Source organism: Diplotaxodon limnothrissa, linkage group LG3 (genome assembly GCF_057381915.1).
Source record: "Diplotaxodon limnothrissa isolate DT_005_m linkage group LG3, D_limnothrissa_male_GT1.1, whole genome shotgun sequence".
Lineage (NCBI taxonomy): Eukaryota > Metazoa > Chordata > Actinopteri > Cichliformes > Cichlidae > Diplotaxodon > Diplotaxodon limnothrissa.
In genome coordinates, this window is record NC_140598.1 from 35623815 (window position 1) to 35645242 (window position 21428).

The 21428-nt window shown below is 42.8% G+C and overlaps 1 protein-coding gene across 1 annotated transcript; it reads left to right on the top strand.

Moving 5' to 3' along the window:
- The first annotated feature begins 16783 nt into the window (after window positions 1-16783).
- Window positions 16784-19155, top strand: LOC146635562 (butyrophilin-like protein 9). Its single transcript, XM_085347515.1, has 5 exons — window positions 16784-16877; window positions 18256-18633; window positions 18741-18833; window positions 18914-19011; window positions 19094-19155. Exons 1-5 carry the CDS (start codon window positions 16784-16786, stop codon window positions 19124-19126), a joined length of 696 nt encoding a protein of 231 aa, XP_085203641.1. The 3' UTR covers window positions 19127-19155.
- The last annotated feature ends 2273 nt before the right edge of the window (window positions 19156-21428 follow it).

A 21428-nucleotide genomic window follows, 5' to 3' on the forward strand; every position in this document is an offset into this window, starting at 1 on the left:
CAGATCAAAATCAGGAGCAGAAGATCATAAGGAACGAGGAAAAACTAACGTAAGACATGAAAGAAGACTAACCTCTTAAGTGGAACAGGAAATAAACATCTAACACTGGAGAAGACCTCATGGTCAAAGTACTTAGTCACAGAGGGAACTAAAAACACTAGAAGTAACAGTGAATTCAAACAGGATAAAACAAAAAACAAACCGGAATTCAAAAGATTAAACATGTAAAAGTTCAGAGGCCCTGACTGCTGATGCTTCAAAGAGCAGCGGGATGTTGGGGCGGAGCAGAGAAGCAGGCTCTGTGCTTATCTCGTGCTAAGGCTGCACAGCAACAGATGCTGAGTCGGCACCAAAGGGCTCGGGAACAGCAGGCCTCCACACGTTCAGGGCCAGGCTAAGATGGTGGAGAGGTTGTGGCATGCCGGCAGTGGGCAAGGAGAGATGACGGCCTATGTCATGAACTGGGGAGATGGGCTAAAAGGAGGCTGACTCAGAGTCAGGAAGTGAAGATGCTGGCTCTTCTTCTTTTTGGTTATCCCTGCCATCGTCCTCTGTCACACTGTGTGTTCTTCTTCACAGCATCCATGAATCTTCTCTATCCACTATCACTCCTCTGCACCCAAACTCCATTTAAAACTAATCAGGAACAAGAATTAAAATAATAAACCTGAAACTAAAGTTCAATGTTACACAAATTTGCGACAGAGAATCGGAAAAGCCTGAAACTCAAATGCAACACAAAAACCCTCAAACCACGATGCAAATATGTGAAAATGAGTCTTTGTCTCCTGATCGTAGACTGCGGGCTGTAATCAGTGATCGACGCACTGTGTCAGGTTCAGACTGATGTTGTCTCTTTCAAGAGTGCAGCTGCACATTTTTATCACTTCATCACAGGAGCTGTGCCATTATTTGCTAACTCAGCACTGCTTCAGAGCTGCTTGCACATCAAAACTATCAGGATGCCACAGTTGCCAGCATGGCTGCAGTTCACCAAAGGTGCTGGTATTCTGCTGAAAGCACTTTCAGTAGAACAGCTCACCTCACCTGGCAGCTCACCTTCATAGACATGTCTGATGTTTGATACTCCTGTAAAATACATTGATCTCAGGCTCTTTGCAGTTTTATTAGCCAGCTGTGTGTCTCCACAGCTTGTTGGTGCTTGTTAATGCAAATGTCCTGCATGGATCGAGCCAGCTCTGGACCTGGTGTCTCCTCTATTCTCACAGAATATCTGAGAGTGAAAGTCCTTTTCAGATTTAATGTGTGCTTTTTGTGTAGAAACAATAATTCAGTGTCAGGGGGTGATGAGGCACAGAGCCCAGAGCTGGCCTACCAAAAGGTCCATTGGATTACTTTATATGGTAAAAAAATGTGCTGAAGAATACATCTTGGAATCTGCAGCCTTTTTTAACCAAGGGGAAACACAATGAATCACAGACAGAGGATGTTTAAATTTGGCGCAGAGATGTGAATAATCGTCTGTTTAACAGCTGCCTTCCTAGCAAAAAATTACCCTTTCCTAGCAAAGCATAACAAAGTAAGATTAGTAATCTCACCGGGTCCTTAGCATCTTCCTCTGTCACACCAACCATCTACATGTCCTCCTTCACTACATCCATGAATCTTCTCTGTGTTTGTACCTAATTGAGCCCTCAAAAGACCGTCTACTACAAGCCTCATTCACACACACATTCATTCAGCACATTTATCAACCACATAAAACACAGCTTTCACTCATCACTATGGCTGAGTTGCTTCTGTGTAAAGATTCTTAGGCTTGTTGAGTCTTGCTGAAACTGCTGCTGCTGGTCGGGTCGCCTGAATGATTTGTTTCCCAAAATCTCTGATGTTACTTTTCCATCCTCTGTCTCCCCATCAGAAGGTGATGGAGCATGTGATCCTTCGTGATGTTATGGTTCATGAGCCAAGAACAATTGTGTGATCTGTGAAAAGCAGAGCTTATGGAAAAACAACTGCACTCTAACCTAGCCTAACTTTAGTGTGCTGCTGACTTTGTAACATGGTGCACCGTGATCACATTTCGAATGGTTAATGAGCACAAAGGTGGATCTATTGGCACAGATGGACGGCCACTGATAATCCACATTAGAATGAAAATAACAAACACTGCTTTTGTCCATCACATCCAATCAGAAACAAAAGAAGGTGCCGGATGTTATTCTTCAGAGCATTTGTGCTGAGAAATGAGAAGACAAATGTTTGCATTTTCCGCTTTTCTCTTCCAGTGAATTTATCCTCAAAACATTGTTGCTGGTAAAGCTAAAAGCCGTGCCAATAATTTCATCTCACTAATGGCATGTCACCATTTTTAATGATGTTTCTTTGTTCTGCCAGGAAGGCCAAATATCCGAGTATTTCCAGATTTTGTGCTGGTTAGTCATGAGTCATTACTTGGAAAATCCATTACATCCGATTGCTGGATATCACTCCGTGAAACTGGTCTGCACTAAAAACCTTCCTGCAATTGTTAAAGTAGCTAACAGATGCTATGGTTGCTGGATTTTGTATGGAAGATGCTGATTTGTTTTTTAATGAAACTTGAAAAGCATTCACCTCCTAAATAACGTTTATGCATGTGTTCAGTACAGAAGATTAGAAGGAGATCATGTTCTGTCATCGGTCTGCTTCCCCAGGCGTTTCTCTGTTAGTATATTCTTTCCATCATTCCCACTCTCCCACGCTGTAAGACTCAATACCGACATCATTACTCGAGTCCAGTCGTCTTTCATTATGTTTAATTACTTCTAATGATCTCTCCTTATTGAAGCAAAAGTTATATCAACACATTTTTACAATGTGAGACTTTTATTTCCAAGGTGAGGATTTCCAAATCAATCACAAAGGAGGCGTTCAGTGTGGAATCAACTTTACAGCTAATTTCACCTACAAACAGCAAGCAGACTCCATCAACCATGCCTAACTAGTCTGGGAATGCTCACTTTTCCATATAGACTGGTGGTTTACAAGCAGTCTCCACCCAGTCCCTATGGCTGTGTGGTGGAGGCCTTAGGATTGAGCTTTTCTGTTGTGGTTGCAGCTGTGCCTCTTATCTATTCAGCAAGCACCAAAATCAGACAATGAAGCTCATGTCTCATTTTACCATTAAAGGCCTTTGAGCTGGAGACATCATCACAGCCCGACGCATGAGTCATGCATGATTTCAAGACTAAAAATTCCCCTGGTCTGTAATTCCACACGAACGTGAAGGAACCAAGCTGCTTTTTTTGAAGGTTTCTTTGTTCTCTGCCAGAAAGTCTAAGTTTCTGAGTAGTCGCAGTTTATCTGCTGTAGCAGTTTTTATGCTGGTTAGATGTGTGATCATGTGATCACGTTAGAGAAACAAGTCCAACGTACATTTAAGTCAGATATTTCCAAACGTAAGACCACAGTGGGCCAGTTTGAAAACGGAGCATCTTTGATCATAACAAGAGCTGAAGTTGAACTATTTCCTCCTTTGTTTTCTTTTTATTCCTTTGGATCTCATCCACTAACAGCCATGATGACACTCTGTCACACTTCTCTTTTCATCTTGTTTCTTGCCACAGCAGATCGTCTCACTCCATCTCATCCTGTCTCGGCATCCTTCACTCCTTCACTACACCCGTGAGTCTTCTATGCGCTTTTCTTCTTGTCCTCCTGTTTTGCAGCTCCATCTTCAACATCCTTTATCCAGTATGTCCACTATCCCTCCTCACCCCCTACCCAGCCCTGTGGCTTGTCACGTGCTCCAATGTTGTAATGTGGACATTTATGTGCTCTCTGTGCAGAGGAGTTTTTTTGTTTCCTGTTCTCATGCTGTCCTCCCATAGGTGCCCAGCATCAGTAGAGGTCTCTTTTTTTCCTCTTGTACTTTCCCATTGTTGTACTTTGTACTTTTTCAGTGTTTTCTCTGTAACGCTGCCGATCTCCGACTTGTATTCCCATGTGATGTCTTTGTTGTGTGTGTAAGGTTCTATTCCTCTGCGGGCCAACCTGCATATGGCCAATAAAGCATTCATTCAAAAAAAAAAAAAATCCCTTCTCTGCACTTGTCCAAAACATCTCAACCTTGTATCTGTAACTTTGTCTCTGATGTACTCATTTCAAATTTTCTTTGTTCTGCTTACTCGTAATAAAGTTTTGGCAACCGTCTGCACACCATGAATGATAACAGCTCTCAATATGATCTTGTAAAACTTCTCATTCACTCTTGCTGCTGTCATTCTGTCACAAATCGTCCCTAAAACTGGTCTCTACCCACCCCACTCTACATCCACTCTGTTCTTCACCTCTCTTGTTCGCTGTCCGTACTAACAATCAGCTATCAAACCTGCAGTACCTCTATGGTACAACAGGGGGCTGTTGGCCCAGCATTTGGAATCACTTGTGTTTCTCGGTCAGGGAGAACAAATGCAGTTGTCATGTCCATTGACTCCATTGGCGATTTCCTCTTATTTCTATATTATCAATGTGCCTGAAAGAACAGCTGTCACTGTGTGCATGTATGAACTTTTGCATTAGACATGTGCCATGGTGTTGACTTGTTCTGCCATATAGATGCAGTAAATGAGCAGCCTAACAACATGAGCTCTAAAGAGAAGGTATCTATTTACTCGTGAAGTAGAGGGCGAGAGGTTTAGTGAAGACATTGTTGTTTCTATATCAAATAATAAATCACTGCTCAATTCCACCTTACTTATACCACAGCTTGTATTAAGAATATCATATAAGAATTATGTGACTAATTTGACAGCAGCTTAAACATGTGCTGTCAGTGTTAATCTCGTTAATACGACGTTAATGGCATACCCGCGTTAACGTGGCAAACTCATGATGAGTTAACGCAGATCGACCTGTATAAGGGGTTACTTAGCGTTAGCACTTTAATGCGGCTTAGATGTGTTAACGTCACGACTAACGCAATCAACAACTAAACCATCTGGAGCACAGAGTGACTCAAAATCCCTTGAATGTCTCTATCAGCGCATTTTTGCTCTTGATTTCATGCAGCACTCAACCCTCAGGTGGATGCCAGCGCTCTGGAGGCGGTGGTGCATTGAGATGTGTTACTTCTCAAAAAAAGGTTAAAAAAAACCCCACCAGCTGCGTTAAAGCACAGCTGAAAGCTGAGTAAAGGCCTTATCCTTATGATTAGCATGAACATTTCTAAGTGTATGTTGGCCCCTCAGTCGTCCTCTGAAGTCCTCTCATGTATTTGACTTAGATCCAAAACACCAGCCAACGCTCAAGTGTTGAAATTTCCTGTGAGATAAAGTCGGAGATAAAACTCTCTCTGCTCCCTTAAACATGTTTGATGGTGAGACAGGTCGACACTGCTGAATGGCTGATTTGACAACTGTGTGTGTGACAGTAGCAGCATTTTAACCTCCAGCTGACCTCCACCTCGCCCCTGTCTGATTTGTAAGCGCTGAGTGGTCACAAATTGGTGTGTCACTCAGGCCATGAACATAAAGGCTTCAACTCAATAAGAAGCCCATTTACCACCTACAACTGTGCTATTTTCACTTAAATCACCTTCTGATACTCGCTTTAACTTCATTAGGTCCTATCATTTTAATTAATTATCCTGCTTCTCACAGGCCTCAATAGGAAAAAAAACAAATATTCAGATCTTAATCTTGTTCTTCAATGTCATCTTTCTCCTTCAGTGCAGTTCTCCCTCACACCAAGTTCTACACATGGTTTGATGGACTGAACAACATACAAGCGAAGAAAGACACGCCCCCCACCACCAACCAGACCATTTCTCTGCCTGCAGCCGATGTGAGAAGAGCTTTCATCAAGGTCAACCCACGGAAAGCTGCTGGACCAGACAACATCCCAGGTCGCGTACTGAGAAACTGCTCTGATCAGCTGAGTGATGTCTTCACAGACATTTTCAACTCATTGCTGAGCCAGGTGATCGTCCCAGCGTGTTTCAAGTCCACCACCATCATCCCAGTGCCAAAGAAATCCTCAGTATCCTGCCTGAATGACTACCGTCCCATCGCCCTGACCCCCATCATTATGAAGTGCTTTGAGAGACTTGTCATGGCACATGTGAAGAGCAACCTCTCCCGCTCACTGGATCCGCTGCAGTTTGCATACCGGCCGAACAGGTTGACCGAGGATGACATTTCCACTGCACTTCACCTCTCCCTCTCCCACCTGGACAGGAAAGACACCTATGTCAGAATGCTGTTCATAAACTTTAGCTCAGCAGTCAACACCATTAGTTTGAGAAACTCAGCAAACTGAGCACCTCTCTCTGCAACTAGATACTAGATTTCCTGTCAGACAGGCCTCAGTCCATCCGAATCGGCAGCAACATCTCCAGCACCATCAGGCTGAGCACAGGAGCTCCTCAGGGTTATGTTCTCAGCCCACTGTTGTTCACTCTCCTGACACACGACTGCACTGCCCTACACAGCTCTAACCACATCATCAAGTTCACCCGATCTTCCACACTGCGAGATATCTTATTTCCAACAAGCTATCAGACTCTTGCACTCACTACCGGCTCCCCCAGTAAAACAGAGTGGAAATGCACTAGTTATGGAGGGAAAGCCAGGGAACATTTCTGTGCCCTGAACATTGAACTGCAGCTGTAGGAACATGTCCATATTACTGACTGAGGGAGTCATCACTGTTGCTGCTGTCTGAATCCAGTTTGAGTCAGTACACAGTCTGGATTCCTTTATCAGCTGATGTGGTGCTCATCCAAATGACTGTGGCTGTCATAAATGGATGAGCATAATTACTGGTAACAATGTAACAATGTTTTAGGAATAGTCTTCTGTTACACTGAATGAAGCAAAACTGAGGTGTACTGATTAAAGTGCACATATTTCTTTAAGACATCTCTGGCTGGTCTTAATTTGTATTAATAATCATTAAGTGTTGATGTTTTAAGAATCAGCTTAAATGTCTTTACACTAACAGAAAGGGGGAAGTTTCTTTCTTTCTTTCTTTCTTTCTTTCTTTCTTTCTTTAACCAGGAAAGTTTGAGTTTTTAAAACTCCCTTCCTCAAGAGAGGCCAGTAACCACTGCTGTCTGAAATAACTGCACTTGTTACGGTTCTGGGTCAGTGTTGACCCAGCATTTTGAGTTTCTTATATTTTGGTTTATTTTTGCATTATGGATTGTTTTCTGATGTTCTGGTGCTTATTATTATTATCATTATAGATCTGTTTCTGTTATTCTTGGTGAGGGATCAGTTCTTAGGTTTTGGGTTCTCATGTGTATTGGAGTTTCTGTTCAGTGTCTAGTCTGTCTCTCAGTGTCGTGTCTGCATCTTTGTTTAGTGGTTCTTGTTTCCTGTCTTATTGTGAAAGTCGGTCCTGTCCAAATTCATGGGCTGCATCCTCCTGAGGACGCATTTGTAGACCGATTACATCACAGTGATGCACCGAAGGCTGTCCAAATTCGTAGACAGCCGACAAATGCGTCCTCCTTTTCCCCGAATTTGAAGGATGGGTCGAGTGTGTCCTTCGTGGCCCACCATATCCCAGAATTCATAGCGCAGCCCAGCCAAACTCCAGTTTCCAACAATGGCGGCCGCTACTAAGTTTTAAAATTACTCATACTAATCTTTCTGGGTCACAAAATAAACTTTTAACATATTTTCAGGCAAGTAGCTGTGTAAACATCAAATATCTGCTCGGTTTATCAAGATATCGCATATTTGCAAAAGTGCTTCGACGTTTTCGGAGACGTCTGCTACCCACCAGCTCGATAGCTAGCCGGGAGCTTGAGGGTTACTGATGCGGCCGAGAACGGCACAACTCCCGGCACATCATTTTCAGATCACCGCGGACTTTCGCTGCTTGGGTTAAACGTAATATATAAGTCACTTAGACAACCTAAAAATGATATTGTTGGGCTTTTTTCAGTGTTTTGTTTGTTCGTGAGTAAATCGGTTTGGCTGAGATTAAAGTTATTAGATTAGATTAGATAAAATAAAACTTTATTAATCCCCTGGGTGGGTTCCTCCTTGGTTTTTACACAGCTGACTAAACGTCAAACAGAGAACTGATTAAACAGAAGTATGAGACGGTCGAGAATTTTTGCCAGTGTCCTGTTATATTTTAGTTAGTTTTTCAGTTTCAAGTTTCAAGTTTCTTTATTTGTCACATGCATAGTCATACAAGTATAACACACAGTGAAATGTAGCCTGACACGCTCCTCGACATGTGCAAAAATGGGGGGGGGGGGGGGGGGTAGAGGAAGAACATCATATATATATATATGTATATATATATATATATATATATATATAGTATGTACATTGGGTGAATGTGCAGTAGTAGCAGCAACCAGGTGAATTCTGTACATTAATATGAATAGACCTCTGACTATTTTACAGGATAGACAATATTAACATATTTAAAATTAAAGGAATTTGAAATGTACATTGTGCCTTGGTTTAGTGTCTGGAAGAGAGTCCTGTCTCAGTCAGTTATACATGATGTGAGAGGGCGGGTGTGTGTGTTTAGGGCCCGGATGGCTTGGGGATAGAAGCTCCTCTTGAGTCTCTCTGTCCTTGCCTGGATGATGCGGAACCTTCTACCAGATTGCAGGAGTTGGAACAGTTTGTTCCAGGATGGGACGGGTCCTTCAGTATCTGTGCTGCTCTAGTCCGGCATCTCCTGGTGTAGGTGTCCTGAAGCGGGGGGAGAGCAATCCTGCAGCAGCGTTCTGCTGTACGGATCACTCTCTGGAGAGCTTTTTGGTCCTTCACACAGCTGTTCCCGAACCACGATGTCATGTTCTGTGTGAGGATGCTCTCCACAGCGCCTGTATAGAAAATTCTGAGGATCTTTGGAGAGACTCTGAACTTCCTCAGTTGTCGTAGGTGATACAGGCGCTGCCTAGCCTTTTTGGTCTGGACCTGAATGTGGGCAGCCCATGTCAGGTCTGAGGAGATGTGGACACCAAGATACTTGGTGGCTCCACTGGAGCTCCATTGATGATAATGGGCTTGTAGTCTCTGTGCTGACCCCTTCTGAAGTCCACCACCAGCTCCTTGGTCTTGCTGACGTTCAGCTGGAGGTGGTTGTCCTGGCACCACGATGCCAGATTCTTCACTTCATCCATGTAGGCCGCCTCATCGTTGTTGGAGATGGCACCCAACACCACTGTGTCGTCAGCAAACTTCACAATGGTGTTGGAGCCGTGGGTGGCCACACAGTCTGAAGTGTAGAGGGAGTAGAGCAGTGGCGAGAGGACACATCCCTGAGGTGCTCCTGTGTTGATGGTGATGCTGTTAGAGATGCATCTACCCACCCTCACCACCTGAGTTCTGCCAGTGAGGAAGTCCAACACCCATGCACACAGACGGCTGTTAAGTCCCAGATCCCTGAGCTTTGTGAACAGTCTGCAGGGCACTATTGTGTTAAACACTGAACTGTAATCAACAAACAGCATTCGCACATAGTTACCCTGTTTCTTGTCGACGTGGCTGAGAGTGGTGTGCAGGACGTGGGCGATGGCATCCTCTGTGGATCTGTTGGATCGGTAGGCGAACTGCAGCGGATCTGTGGTGTCTGGGATGGAGGAGGAGATGATGTTCTTCAGCAGCCTCTCAAACACCTTCATTACTACCGAGGTCAGTGCAACTGGCCGGTAATCGTTCAGGGATGAGGGTTTGCTGTTCTGGGGCACAGGGATGATGTTGGATCTTTTGAAGCATGCGGGGACCACAGACTTCGCCAGGGACTCGTTGAAGATGTAAGTGAACACACCTGCTAGCTGGTCAGCACAGCAGCGCAGCAGATGGCCGGTGATGCCGTCTGGCCCCGCCGCTTTTCTTGTGTTCACTCTCCTCAGTGCCGCTTGGACGTCATGCTCCGCGATGCTGGTCACCGGTCTCTCGCTGATGACGGTGCGTAGTCCGTGCCACATGCTCCGTGTGTCGCCCTGGTGGAAGCGGGACTCTACACGTTCCCGGTACTGGCGTTTGGCATCTCTCACCGCGCGCCGCACCCCGTATGAGGCCGCTTTGTAGGCGCTCATATCGCCAGTGGCGAGACCCGCGTTGTAGGAGGCGGTCCTGGCGTTTACTGCAGTGCGGATCGATCTGTCCACCCACGGTTTCTGGTTTGGGAATGTGGTGACTCTCACAGTGGGGATAATCTCCTCGGCTAGCATATTGACGAAGCATACTGCTACTTCCGTAAACTCGTTGATGTCGACTGCGCATGCTCTGAACATGTCCCAGTCGACGTCGTTGAGTGCGTCCTGTAGCGTAGCTTCTGATTGGGCAGTCCACCGTTTAACCTCCCTCGTGGTCACGTCTTCCCTCCGCATGTTTTGTTTATACTGGGGAACAGAGATGGGCAGTAAGGCGTTACTTGTAATGCGTTACTGTAATCTGATTACTTTTTTCAAGTAACGAGTAAAGTAAGGGATTACTATTGCAAAAACAGTAATTAGATTACCGTTACTTTCCCGTAGTAACGCTGCGTTACTGCTTTACTAAAACCGTGATTTTTTGCGAGAATGTCTCACGACAGTGGCGTAAGCGAGTGCGCCGTTAGTGACAACAGCTGTGTGCAGATCAACAATGGATCACATATCGATTGTGGGAGAGAGTATGAGCGTGCAGCGTTTAAAGCGTGGAAGTACTGACCTTACTTTGAGTTTGATTCCATAAAAAGTGACAAAACATTAGCGTCCGTCGTGCGTGGGAAGAAAACTTCTTTTTACAGCGAAAAAACCCCCTAAACTTCCAAGCAAGCACCAAGTGCGCAACGACGTAATGGGAAATTCCCAGAGAAACTCGCGGATTCTTCAACTGACCGCGGCACACCTGCACCAGGGTAAACCTCCGCCTACCGTAGTCCTGCTTCACAGGTGAAAATAGAGCAACAGGACCGCTGAGTCTTTGACTTTATTTATTTTCTGCTGTGTTTTACTTGCATCTATTTGAAAGAGTGAGTGTAAACAAAAAAAATATTTTATTTTATGTGCTGGAATGTGCAGAAAATAGGTTTAAATGTTAAACTCATTTATTCAAGTCAGAGAATGTTGCATATAATTAAATATTTGCTTGATGCATAAAGTTAAAAGATTAAAACTGATAAAACAAGTTAAAAAAAAGAGACTTTTCCATTTGATTACATTTTGTGTGATGGATTATGTAGAAAAAGTAGAATTGGGCTGAAAGATCTATCGCTTTATTACCTCTTCAGGTTGTAAATCGTGTTTTTAAAAAGTAACTAAGTAATTAATTACTTTTGAAAATAAGTAATCAGTAAAGTAACGGGATTACTTTTTTGGGGAGGTAATCAGTAATTAGTTACTGATTACTTTTTTCAAGTAACTTGACCAACACTGCTGGGGAATGAGGAAGATGGCGTTGTGGTCAGACTTCCCAAAAGCAGGGTGAGAGACAGCTTTGTAGCCCTGCTTGTATGGCGTGTAGCAGTGATCCAAAATACGATCCCCTCTCGTTGGACACTGTTAGATTATAATATTATTTTATGCCATGTTAGACCCCTAATTAAAGATTGTGAATTATTATGTAGTTTTAGTTGGCATTATTCTCCTGAATTAGAAGAAGCTGATAACTATTGCATTAGTTAAACTAATTTGCATTACATTAAACTGCTGACTTGTTGTGAATGAATGATATTGTTTTATGATGCATTATACTGCTGAGTTATAAGAAATACTGTTCGCAGAAAGTTATTGTCTTATTTGTCTGATTAGAAGAGAACAGAACATGCTGGAGTTGTCTGCCCCATTTCAGCAGGAGCAGAGAAACAGGGAGCCAAGGTAGTAGCTTAGGCGCTGTGTGAGAGAAAGCATGTGAATGTTTAGGCTTTTTATGATAAGGTGGGGGCACCAGAGGCTATAAAAGTTTGAGCAATGCTCCACCATTTTGAGATCAGAGGCTGTCTGCATACAGTGTCCATCTCCCACGTGTGTGATCATTAAAATCATCGTTTGACTTAACCCGGCCGGACCAGTGTTGTTATTGTGGTTTTTTCTCTTGTCTCCATCCCCAATATTTTGAACCATAACAACACGAAACATGCTGGTAGAAGTTTGGCATGACTTGTCTGAGGTTCGCTTTGTTAAAGTCTCCTGCTACGATGAGGGCTGCGCCAGGGTCCTTGTTTTGAAGCGAGCTCAGCACATCATGTAATTCGGACAAAGCCATACCTGTGTTCGCTTGGGGTGGGATGTAGATCACTGTGGCGATGACTGAGGTGAACTCACGGGGCAGATAGAAAGGGCAGCACTTAATGCTCAGGAACTCCAGATGTGGCGAGCAGCCGCTGGAAAGAGTAGAAATGCTCCTGGCATCACACCACTTTCTGTTTACCATGAAACACACTCCTCCACCTTTGGTTTTGTTTGACTCTGCCGTTCTGTCCGCGCGGAGCACAAAGAATGAATCCGACGGAGTTACGGCCTGATCCGGCACGGTGGGGGTCAGCCATGTCTCCGTGAAGCACAGAATGTTGCAGTCCCTCATGTCACGTTGGAAGGTGACCCTTGCTCTTAGGTCATCGAGCCCAGCCTTCGTTGTTCTCCGCGCCGCGTAGAATCTCTGGCGACCAGGAAGGGTCGGGTTTAAAAGTGTCCAAGATTAGATGTGCAACCTTGGCACCGATGTTTACAAGTGATCCGCTGTCGTATACTATAAGACTAGAGGATTTTGGGATGTAAACCAGAGCAAAAAATAAGTAAAAAAAAAAGTAAGTAAAAATAAGTTAAAAAAAAAAAAAGAAGTAAACTGCCGTTTACTTCCGGCCTACCCGACCTTCTGAGGACCCGGCCAACGTAGACCGCGAAGGCCGGGTCCTCAGGAGGATGCAGCCCATGAATTTGGACACGACCTTTGTCTTATGTTAGAGTGTGCAGCTTAGCTCTCCCGTCTCGTTAGCCCTGATCTCCCCCAGCTGTGTCTCCCTTCTGTTACCCATTCCCTGATTACCACATTAGCCCTGTGTTGTCCTCAACCCAGTGTTGCGTCGTACCATCAGATTATGCCTGTGTGTTTTTTGGTCTCAGTGTTCAGTCCTCACTTCATGTTTTGTTTTCTTGCCAGCAATAAAGCTGAGGTTTTGAGTTGCATTCCGTTTTCCGAGTCCTGCATTTGGATCCCCATCTCCGCCTGCCCGCACACAGAGCCCTGACAGCACTAAGTCATTTAAAATGACATTAAGTTCCTTTAAGGTGATTTTGCCACTGATTCCAAGAGGAAGGAGCTGAAAATCTGAATGCATTTTTTTCCGAAATCAGTGCGAATTTTAGTGGCAAACAGAAGAAATGAGTGTTGGGACCAAAAACAATAGTTTATCACACTTCTTTGATGAATTGATTCAGTAAGTTAGACGAGTGCAGACCCAAAAAAAAGAGTTTTCATCTATGAAATAACAAAGCAGGCCATTCAACCCAAGCATACAGTGATGGGTAAGAGTTGGAAAAATGTTTCAATAGAGAAACAGATATATAGACCAGATCACTGCCAGTAACTATCATTTTATTATTTACTGGGGTTATAAAAGAGGAAATGTCAGATTTTGTGTTTACAGCTTCAAAAATTTGCTCATAAAAGCTTTTTATTTGTTTTATGTTGTCATTGGTTCATCAGATCATAGTTACAGGAATATAAGCTCGACTGTATGGTTAACAGTTACCAGAATATGTAATCTCATGTGCAAGTCCCAGCAGGCCCTTCCTGGACTTGTTCACACAGAGTTTTACTGCTGCAGGGCTTAGATGAGTTTAATGGTTCACTGGGACTCTTCGAAGAATCTCTCATGGGGCTTTCCTGCATTTTGTTCCCTAAGCAGCAGAGGGTGACACGTCAGATCATCTTTGACTTTTAATCACAAAATAAATGTGTCAAATTTCTCTTTAGCATAGCTTAACTTTAGTATAAATCATTGACATTGTCATACCGACTTTGTAACATGGTGTTCGGTGTCTGCAAATTTTAATGGTCTTCTAATGATTCAGTGGCAAATGTTTGCTGTATTGATGCATGGAATAAAAAGTGCTTTTGGTTGTAACTTCCCCAAAAAACCAAAGGAATAACATGAACAGAGCATTCCTGTTATTGAGAAGAGAACTGAGCAGGAAATTGGACACACATGGGCAGTTCTCCGGAACTATGCTGCTGGTCATAAAAAAACAGCTAAGCCCAGGCGTTGTGCTGACAATGTTCTCCCACGAGGACTTTATATTCACTTGTTATAGGCAGGAAAATATTAGTCACTCCTGCTGGGCATCAAACCATCTACTCAGTTCATTAGAAATCACAACATAGCTGTTACAAGTCAAAGGTAACAGGTGTTAAATAGATGGGAAACAAATGAAATAACGACTAAATTTAGAAAAGATTTCATCACATTTTCCACCTGCTTCCCAAAGTGCCACAAAGGATAAAGGATGCAGACAATATGTGAAATAAAATGCAGTACAGAAACAATGTATCATTGTATTATCCAGCTGTTCCAGCATTCACTGACCACAGTGCTCGCTATTCCTGACAACAGGAAGTTACACTGGGCAAACCTACAGTCTAAAGAATGAACATATGACCAATTCAATTTTACCGGCATTTAAATAAATCCCTGCTGTGTAATGATCCTCAGCTATCAGTCTGTTACTTAATATGCATAGATATGCATTTTAAACTCGAAACAGACTGAAATCATGTTAAAATATCACTGGATAGGTTTATATAAATAGAAGAATTCAAAATGTCAAACTCATGATGAAATGATGAAACAAAAAGGCTGATTAATCATCTGAACCCAACAGTTGATGGCACAATGAGCCTGTGAGTGTGTCGCAACAACTGCAATGCCTCCTTAAGAAAAACAAAACGCATGGGTTAAAGGTAACGGGACCAACAGGGTTAGATTTAGTAATAATGCAAACTGGTGTTTTGAAATAGCGCAGTGACAAAATTGTGTGTCAGGCTGCATTGGCGGTCCTAGCCTGTTTGGCGCCCTGGGCGAAGACTCCCTCTTCCTCTCCTCCTCTTTTTTTGTAAACTGAGCACCTGATGGCTTTGAACTTTTCTTGTCCATCTTCCATTGGTTTTAATTTTGCACTCAGTATGAACACAAATCCACCAACTCGAGGATCGCCACAACATAACCTAACAGATCTACACCTTAGTTCACAGATTCACTTTGTCTAAAGTGTATTTCTGGGACTTCACACAACCCAGGATTCAAATCATGAATACATAATGGGCTTGGATTTACAACATTATGAATGAAATGTGCTCTATTTGGAAGCAGCAGGGCCCTCTCCCCTTTCGACGGGTTGTGTGTGAGACTTTAAATCATCAAACTGTAAATTATACATTTTAAATTCTTATTGATCCTTTACCCCGAGTCCTAAAGTGTAGATTTATTTTCTTACTCTTCTTATATACATTGTTTGTTTACTTGCACTGCTGTAACTGGAGCCTCGTCGTCTCGTCTCTCTATAACTGGGCTGTATGTAGCGGAGATGAAAAAGTTTACTTTGACTTCAGCAGCGAGCAGGCGCACCGAGGGCTCTCGCGCTCACTTTTCACGTTTCGAAAAAACATCGGTGCAAATTATAAGTCTGTATCATAATGTCTGGTGTTTTCGTGTTTTTTGTTTTGTTTTTATTTTCCAGCCAGCCAGAGAATCCCCCGCAGCCCCGCCCTCTCCTCCCTGTGCCGCAAGCAGCAGGCGCACCTCGTTAACGGAGGGCGCCCTTACTCAAATTGGCGATAGAAAACCGATCGGTACCTATGCCACTCCCAATACGCGCTGGCTGATGTCGGGGCAGCATGAGTAGGCTACGAGCATTTTTTTTGTTTGGGGTTTTTTTTTTTTGCCAATGCCCGTGATGCCGCCCCCCACCACGATGCCGCCCCGGGCAACCGCCCGTGTCGCTCGTATCTACTGTCAGGCTGCTTTTACTGTATGCTCACCGCTGACCCCTTTTCACACCGTGACACGCGCTGAAAATCGTGTCACATCTGCCAGCGTTTCCCAGTAGTTCAGAGATGTACAGATACGCAGAGGGAGATGTTGCAACTGACTCTGTGACCTTCGTAAAAAACCACCAGGCAGTCTGCCTTTTCTTTCTGTCTTGTGAAAGAAAGAGTCTTTCTAAAGAGCTCGCTGAATTAGAGGATGGTGCAAACACTGTCAGATCCGTGGCAACAGATAACATGACAATGAGGTCAATTTCTACATGTACTCTGCAATAAGTAAGATTGCATCAGGCCAAAAATCGCATGGAGCATGTTTTCGGTTTGTGCAACATGAATGTAATTCATGAAAACTCAGTATTACAAGTCACCGGTGTAATTTACATCAGGGCACCTGGCGGTACTTTCTGCCTGAGACATTTGCTTCCCCTATACCAAGTAGAGAAAGAGCCAAATAACCGAAATGACGCGGAACCAGAGTTTGTACGGCAACTGTAACTGAAAAAAGTAATAGTCAAGTAATGAATTTCTGTGAATCTCTATTGAATTATGCTCAAAAACTCGAAAACACGGAGACAAAGACCTGTGAAGTGAAGTAGTAAAGCTTTAGTTATTTTAGTAAAGAGTTTAACCAATCAAATCGCAATGCGCATGAATCTCCCCACCCCCAACCACCATAATGTCAAACTGCTTGACTGTGACAAGTATTGAGAGAGTAGGAGGCAGAAGAAAAGCCGACTCTAGTTTTACAGAAAAAGACAAACGAAAAGAAACAAAAGAAGAAGAAGAAGAATCGTCATTTCACTCAGACAGCGGCTCTATATTTGTTATCATCTATTATGTGTACCTGCTGCTCAGACTCAAAGAAACCCTCTTTCATTGTTACTCTCTGGGCTTTTATGCTGTGCTTCATTGTCAGGAGTCCTGCTCAAGGTAAACGGATCCATTTATTAAACCACCTCAGCATCCGTGTGTGTTTGGATCGGCGCCGTAACTGCTACATTTATGTTCTGCACTGCAATGAGCGACTTTCCTCTCACGTTTGCGCGTTTATGTAGACTTAATGTGAAGAAACGTTAAATAATCGAACATTAAAAATCAAATCGTATCTGAAAATATGAGCGTCCTGTCTTTGTGTTGAGATCTAACGAGTTCACACGGCGTTTATTTAAAGCTGGGGTTTACGTTATGGTTGTCTAGCAACCGATAGATGCTTAAACACAGAAGAACAGGACAAAAGGACACGTCGGGTTATACGAACGAAGAAAGCTGGTTTATTATTAGGAAAATATTCACATAGGAGCAGAATTACAAAGTCTTAATAGCTTTTTAGCTTTTCTGGGAGCTATATTTGACTCAGAACTCTTTTATTTTGTTTTTAAGATCAAAAAAATAGGTTTAGATTTAGAAAATGTATATTTATTTATTATAAAGGTCTCCAAGATTAAATCTGAAAAAACCCCAAGAAAACCCCCAGACACTGAAGTGGAGCTCAAAGGTTCAGATAATCTGATAATAATCTGTCTGATCTGATTTGTAAAAGATCAGCCTGTAGCTGGTTAGAGAGGTTTGTGACCGTTCTTCATCTCTTCCTGGTTGTGAGGTTAATTATTCAGCACCTCCTGATGTTTCAGTGACTTGAAGTCATCATTTATGCTCTGATGATTTCAGTATGTTGAAGTTTCTCCCAGAAGCAGCTGTTCTCTGTATTTCCTCTTGACATTAAAAATTAATAGTGAGCTAGAAGGACAACAAGCTGACTGCTTTATTAAATCGGCTGACACTGCATGTGTCTCATCCACAGGCAACAGCTGCTATTTTCCATTTCAACAAATGATTAGCACCACAGAGAGATCAGTCAGAGCCCTGTATCCGCTCTTACTGCACAGACCTGCGATATAACAGGTTAAAAAGTGAAACAAATACTAACCACTCACAGCAGATGGCTGCATCTCCCTGAGGCTGGTTCTGGAGGAGGTTTCATCTCGTTAAAAGGAGTTTTTTCATTCCACTGCCAACTGATTGCCCATTAGAAGAATCGGATTGTTAGTGTTTTTCCAGAAATACTGTAGGATCTTTATCTTACAGTATAGAGCACTTTGAACAGACAATTTTTGTAATTTTAGCACAATATATAAAACGGAATTGAACTGAATCTCTTCACTAAGTTTTTGGGGAAAATAAGGCTTTTTTTAAATGAAAAAACAGTTTTTGTATCCCAAGCACAAAAACTCAAACTGTTCAGGTCGTCAGTGTGTAACTCCACAGGGGTCTGTGGGAGTTCGGGAGAATTGATTTTTCGTATTTCCAGGTGAGGTTCTGGTGATTGGTTCAAATCTTCCAATCATCGCCGCTCCAGGTGATGATGTCATCCTGCCGTGTCACCTGGAGCCCACGTTCGATGTCCAGGGTCTGACGGTGGAGTGGTCCAAACCCGACCTGAAGCCCGACCCGTTGGACCGGCTGAGCCGAGTGGAGTACGTTCACCTGTACAGGGACAGGCAAGAGGTCCCCGACATGAAGATGGCCTCGTACTTCAGGAGGACGGAGCTGTTCATGGACGACATGAAACACGGGAACATTTCACTGAAGATCCTGAACGTGTCGGAGGAAGACAACGGCAGATACAGATGTTTCATCCCCAAGCTGCGGAGCAGAGTCAAGTCTGCTGTTGTTGAACTTGTAGTCGGTGAGAAGATTTGTTTTGTTTTTAACTCATTTCCAACTTTTCAGGCAAGTTTCACAAACAGATTTCGACTCTACTGGTTTTTGAGGTGTTTTTTGCTTTGTTTTTAGATCCAAACAATACTAAAAACCTGACGACAGACAGACCACTGCATCCCCAAATCCTCCAAACTCCAAATCCTCAGGACACGACTCCAAGAAATTGTGAGAGTCCAACAGTCCAACTTTCGTCTGCATCATTTCCATTTGAGAGATATTTTTAGTAAAACGTTTTCATACATCAGCAGGTCGGTCCAGGGTCTCTGTGGTCGTCGTTATCTTTGCCTTTATATCAGTTGTGGCTGTCGCTGCTTTCGCTCCATGTTTCTCTGACCGTGTAAATGTAAGAAACAAACAAATAGACACAAACTTGTTGTTGATTCTTGTGTCATCAGATTGGCTAATTTTTCACCTTCTTTCAACAGAAGCAACCAGAGGATGATGAGACGCAAAGATAACAGTAACCTGGCATTGTTAGGAACGCTGGTGTTAATGGAGCTGAGAGCGTTAGAGCTTTATCTTCCCTGGATCTTCAGTCAGGTTGGGAATTCAAACCAGCAGCCACAGAGAGACACTCGGGTCCAGCAGCACTGAGATCATCATAAGGTCAGCCTACAAAAGGATGTGAGTCTGACTGGGGTTTGAATCTTGACGCCTCACCTGAACAGCTGTGTGAAGTACACTTATAGAGCCTAAAAACAAATCTAAAATAAAGCCTTGTACTCTTAGGAAAACTTAACACTAAACTAATTTTATATTAAGATCAAATGAATAACAGAGAAGTTTTGAATGTAAGTGGGTTGGGATGCAAAGAAGCAATGGTTCTTGGATTTAAATGTGACCTATGAGGTAATTTTGTTTCCAAAGTGTGATTGTTTCCCACATCGACTCACGTTGGTTAAACTATCTCACTGTGGAAAACACTGAAGGGTTTATTCAAGGTTAAAAATAAATTCCAAATGTGCTTCCTGGTGATCATAAAGAGCTCTGGTCTGTGGAAAAACCCCTACCTCCCCAGTTTGAAATGTCAGGTTACAGTTACACCATTATACTTAGTTTTCTTGGAATTATTTTTAGAGTTACTGGAAATTGTTAAATGCAGAACGATCAGCTGGTTTCAAGATATCTTTAACTTGTGGTCTCATTATGTAGCTCCAGTAGCTAATAGCATTTGATTTATTATATTTATTTATTTATTTAATTACTTATTTTCCAGCTTTAGTTGTGATCAAGTGCTGGCTGATGTGCATCACCTGCTGAAAGGCAGTTTGGTTTGGAAGGTTGTCCAGGATGATCCCAGCGTCCACTGCAGATCACAGCGTGTGAATATTCTGAAGATTTCAAAAGCATCAGCAGCTTTCAAGTGACAAACACTGGATTTATGGAGTTCATATAGAGACGTCTTTTGTTTTATTGACTGTATTGTGGAAATGGAGTCTTTGGTAGTTCATTTGATCAGATCTGATTGTTTTTCTTACTTCACATGTTTTCTTTTGTTTTTTCTACCATCTTTAATGTCTCAGTGAAACTGAACTGTGAGTTGAGTACTTGGAGTACAGAAAGACCTCCTGCACTGTGTTAATTAACTCCAGCACTTTGTCAAATGTATGTGCACTGATACAGTGGTTCCTTCATTTAACCACACTTGTATTTAAAAGATATTCTGTAGTGACTGGGTTTAAGGTTAAAAGGAATGGCTAATTTATTACATTTATTTTGAACCTACTACTTGAAAGGTTGGTGGTTCGATCCCTGTCTGCTCCAGTCTGGATGCCAAATATCTGTAATATAATCTATCATTTTCTTATACAGCCCACTGTCAGCCTTTTCCTTTACCCCCTCTCTCTTTGCCTATCAGTGCTACACTCTGCTTTTTTCATCTGCCTGGCTTTCCCACTTTTTCTTATCTAACCTCTTTCTTTGAATATTTTCCCGTACTTCCTCATACCACAGCAAACTTTCAGTGTCTTCTTTCCTCTGTCCAGAGTTTCGCTCAGCACTACGGCTCTACTTTTCCCTGTCATCTGATAACACTTCCCTACCACCCAGAGCCTTTCTCAGCTCTTATCTGAACTCTATGAAATATTCTTCTTTCCTCAGCTTCCACCATAAACTCCTTGGATCTCCCTTCGTTTCCTCTTCTAACTGACATCCAACCTGTGGGACAAACGCTCTGACAACTTTCAACTACGTGCTGAAATAATGCCAAGTGTCCTTCCTGACACAAGCCTCCCCATGTCCCTCTTATGATACGCCAAAATCCACACTAATATGCATATGTAAAAAGACAACACAAATTTGACAATACAGCGTTATATTCAGTATTGGGTAAACAATATATAAGTATTTTTGTAGACTGAGAGATTAAAAAATGTGTCAATGTGAATAACTGAGTCATGGCTCGGGCTGACGGTAGATAGCTGAATGAATATGAAGCGACATACAACTCTTAACTTGTTTGATTTTAGGTGCTCACCACCAAAAGACTGTTACAACAGTCTGAGGGAGCTTTAACCTGGTTATCTGGTTGTGTATCTGCTCTCTGAATTGTATCATGCTGCTGATCTTCTTTCAGGTCATTTGAGTTTTTTAACATTCGTCAGTGTGTTTTCCTTCTTATTACCTGTTGGCATCTTGCATTTTTTTGCGTGAACAATGTAACAGCACCATCCCTCAGATGTATGCTATGTGAAGATGTTTTAAACACTTTTACAGTTTAGTAAAAGTGTTTGTTTTTCTTATTATTATGTGAGAGACATC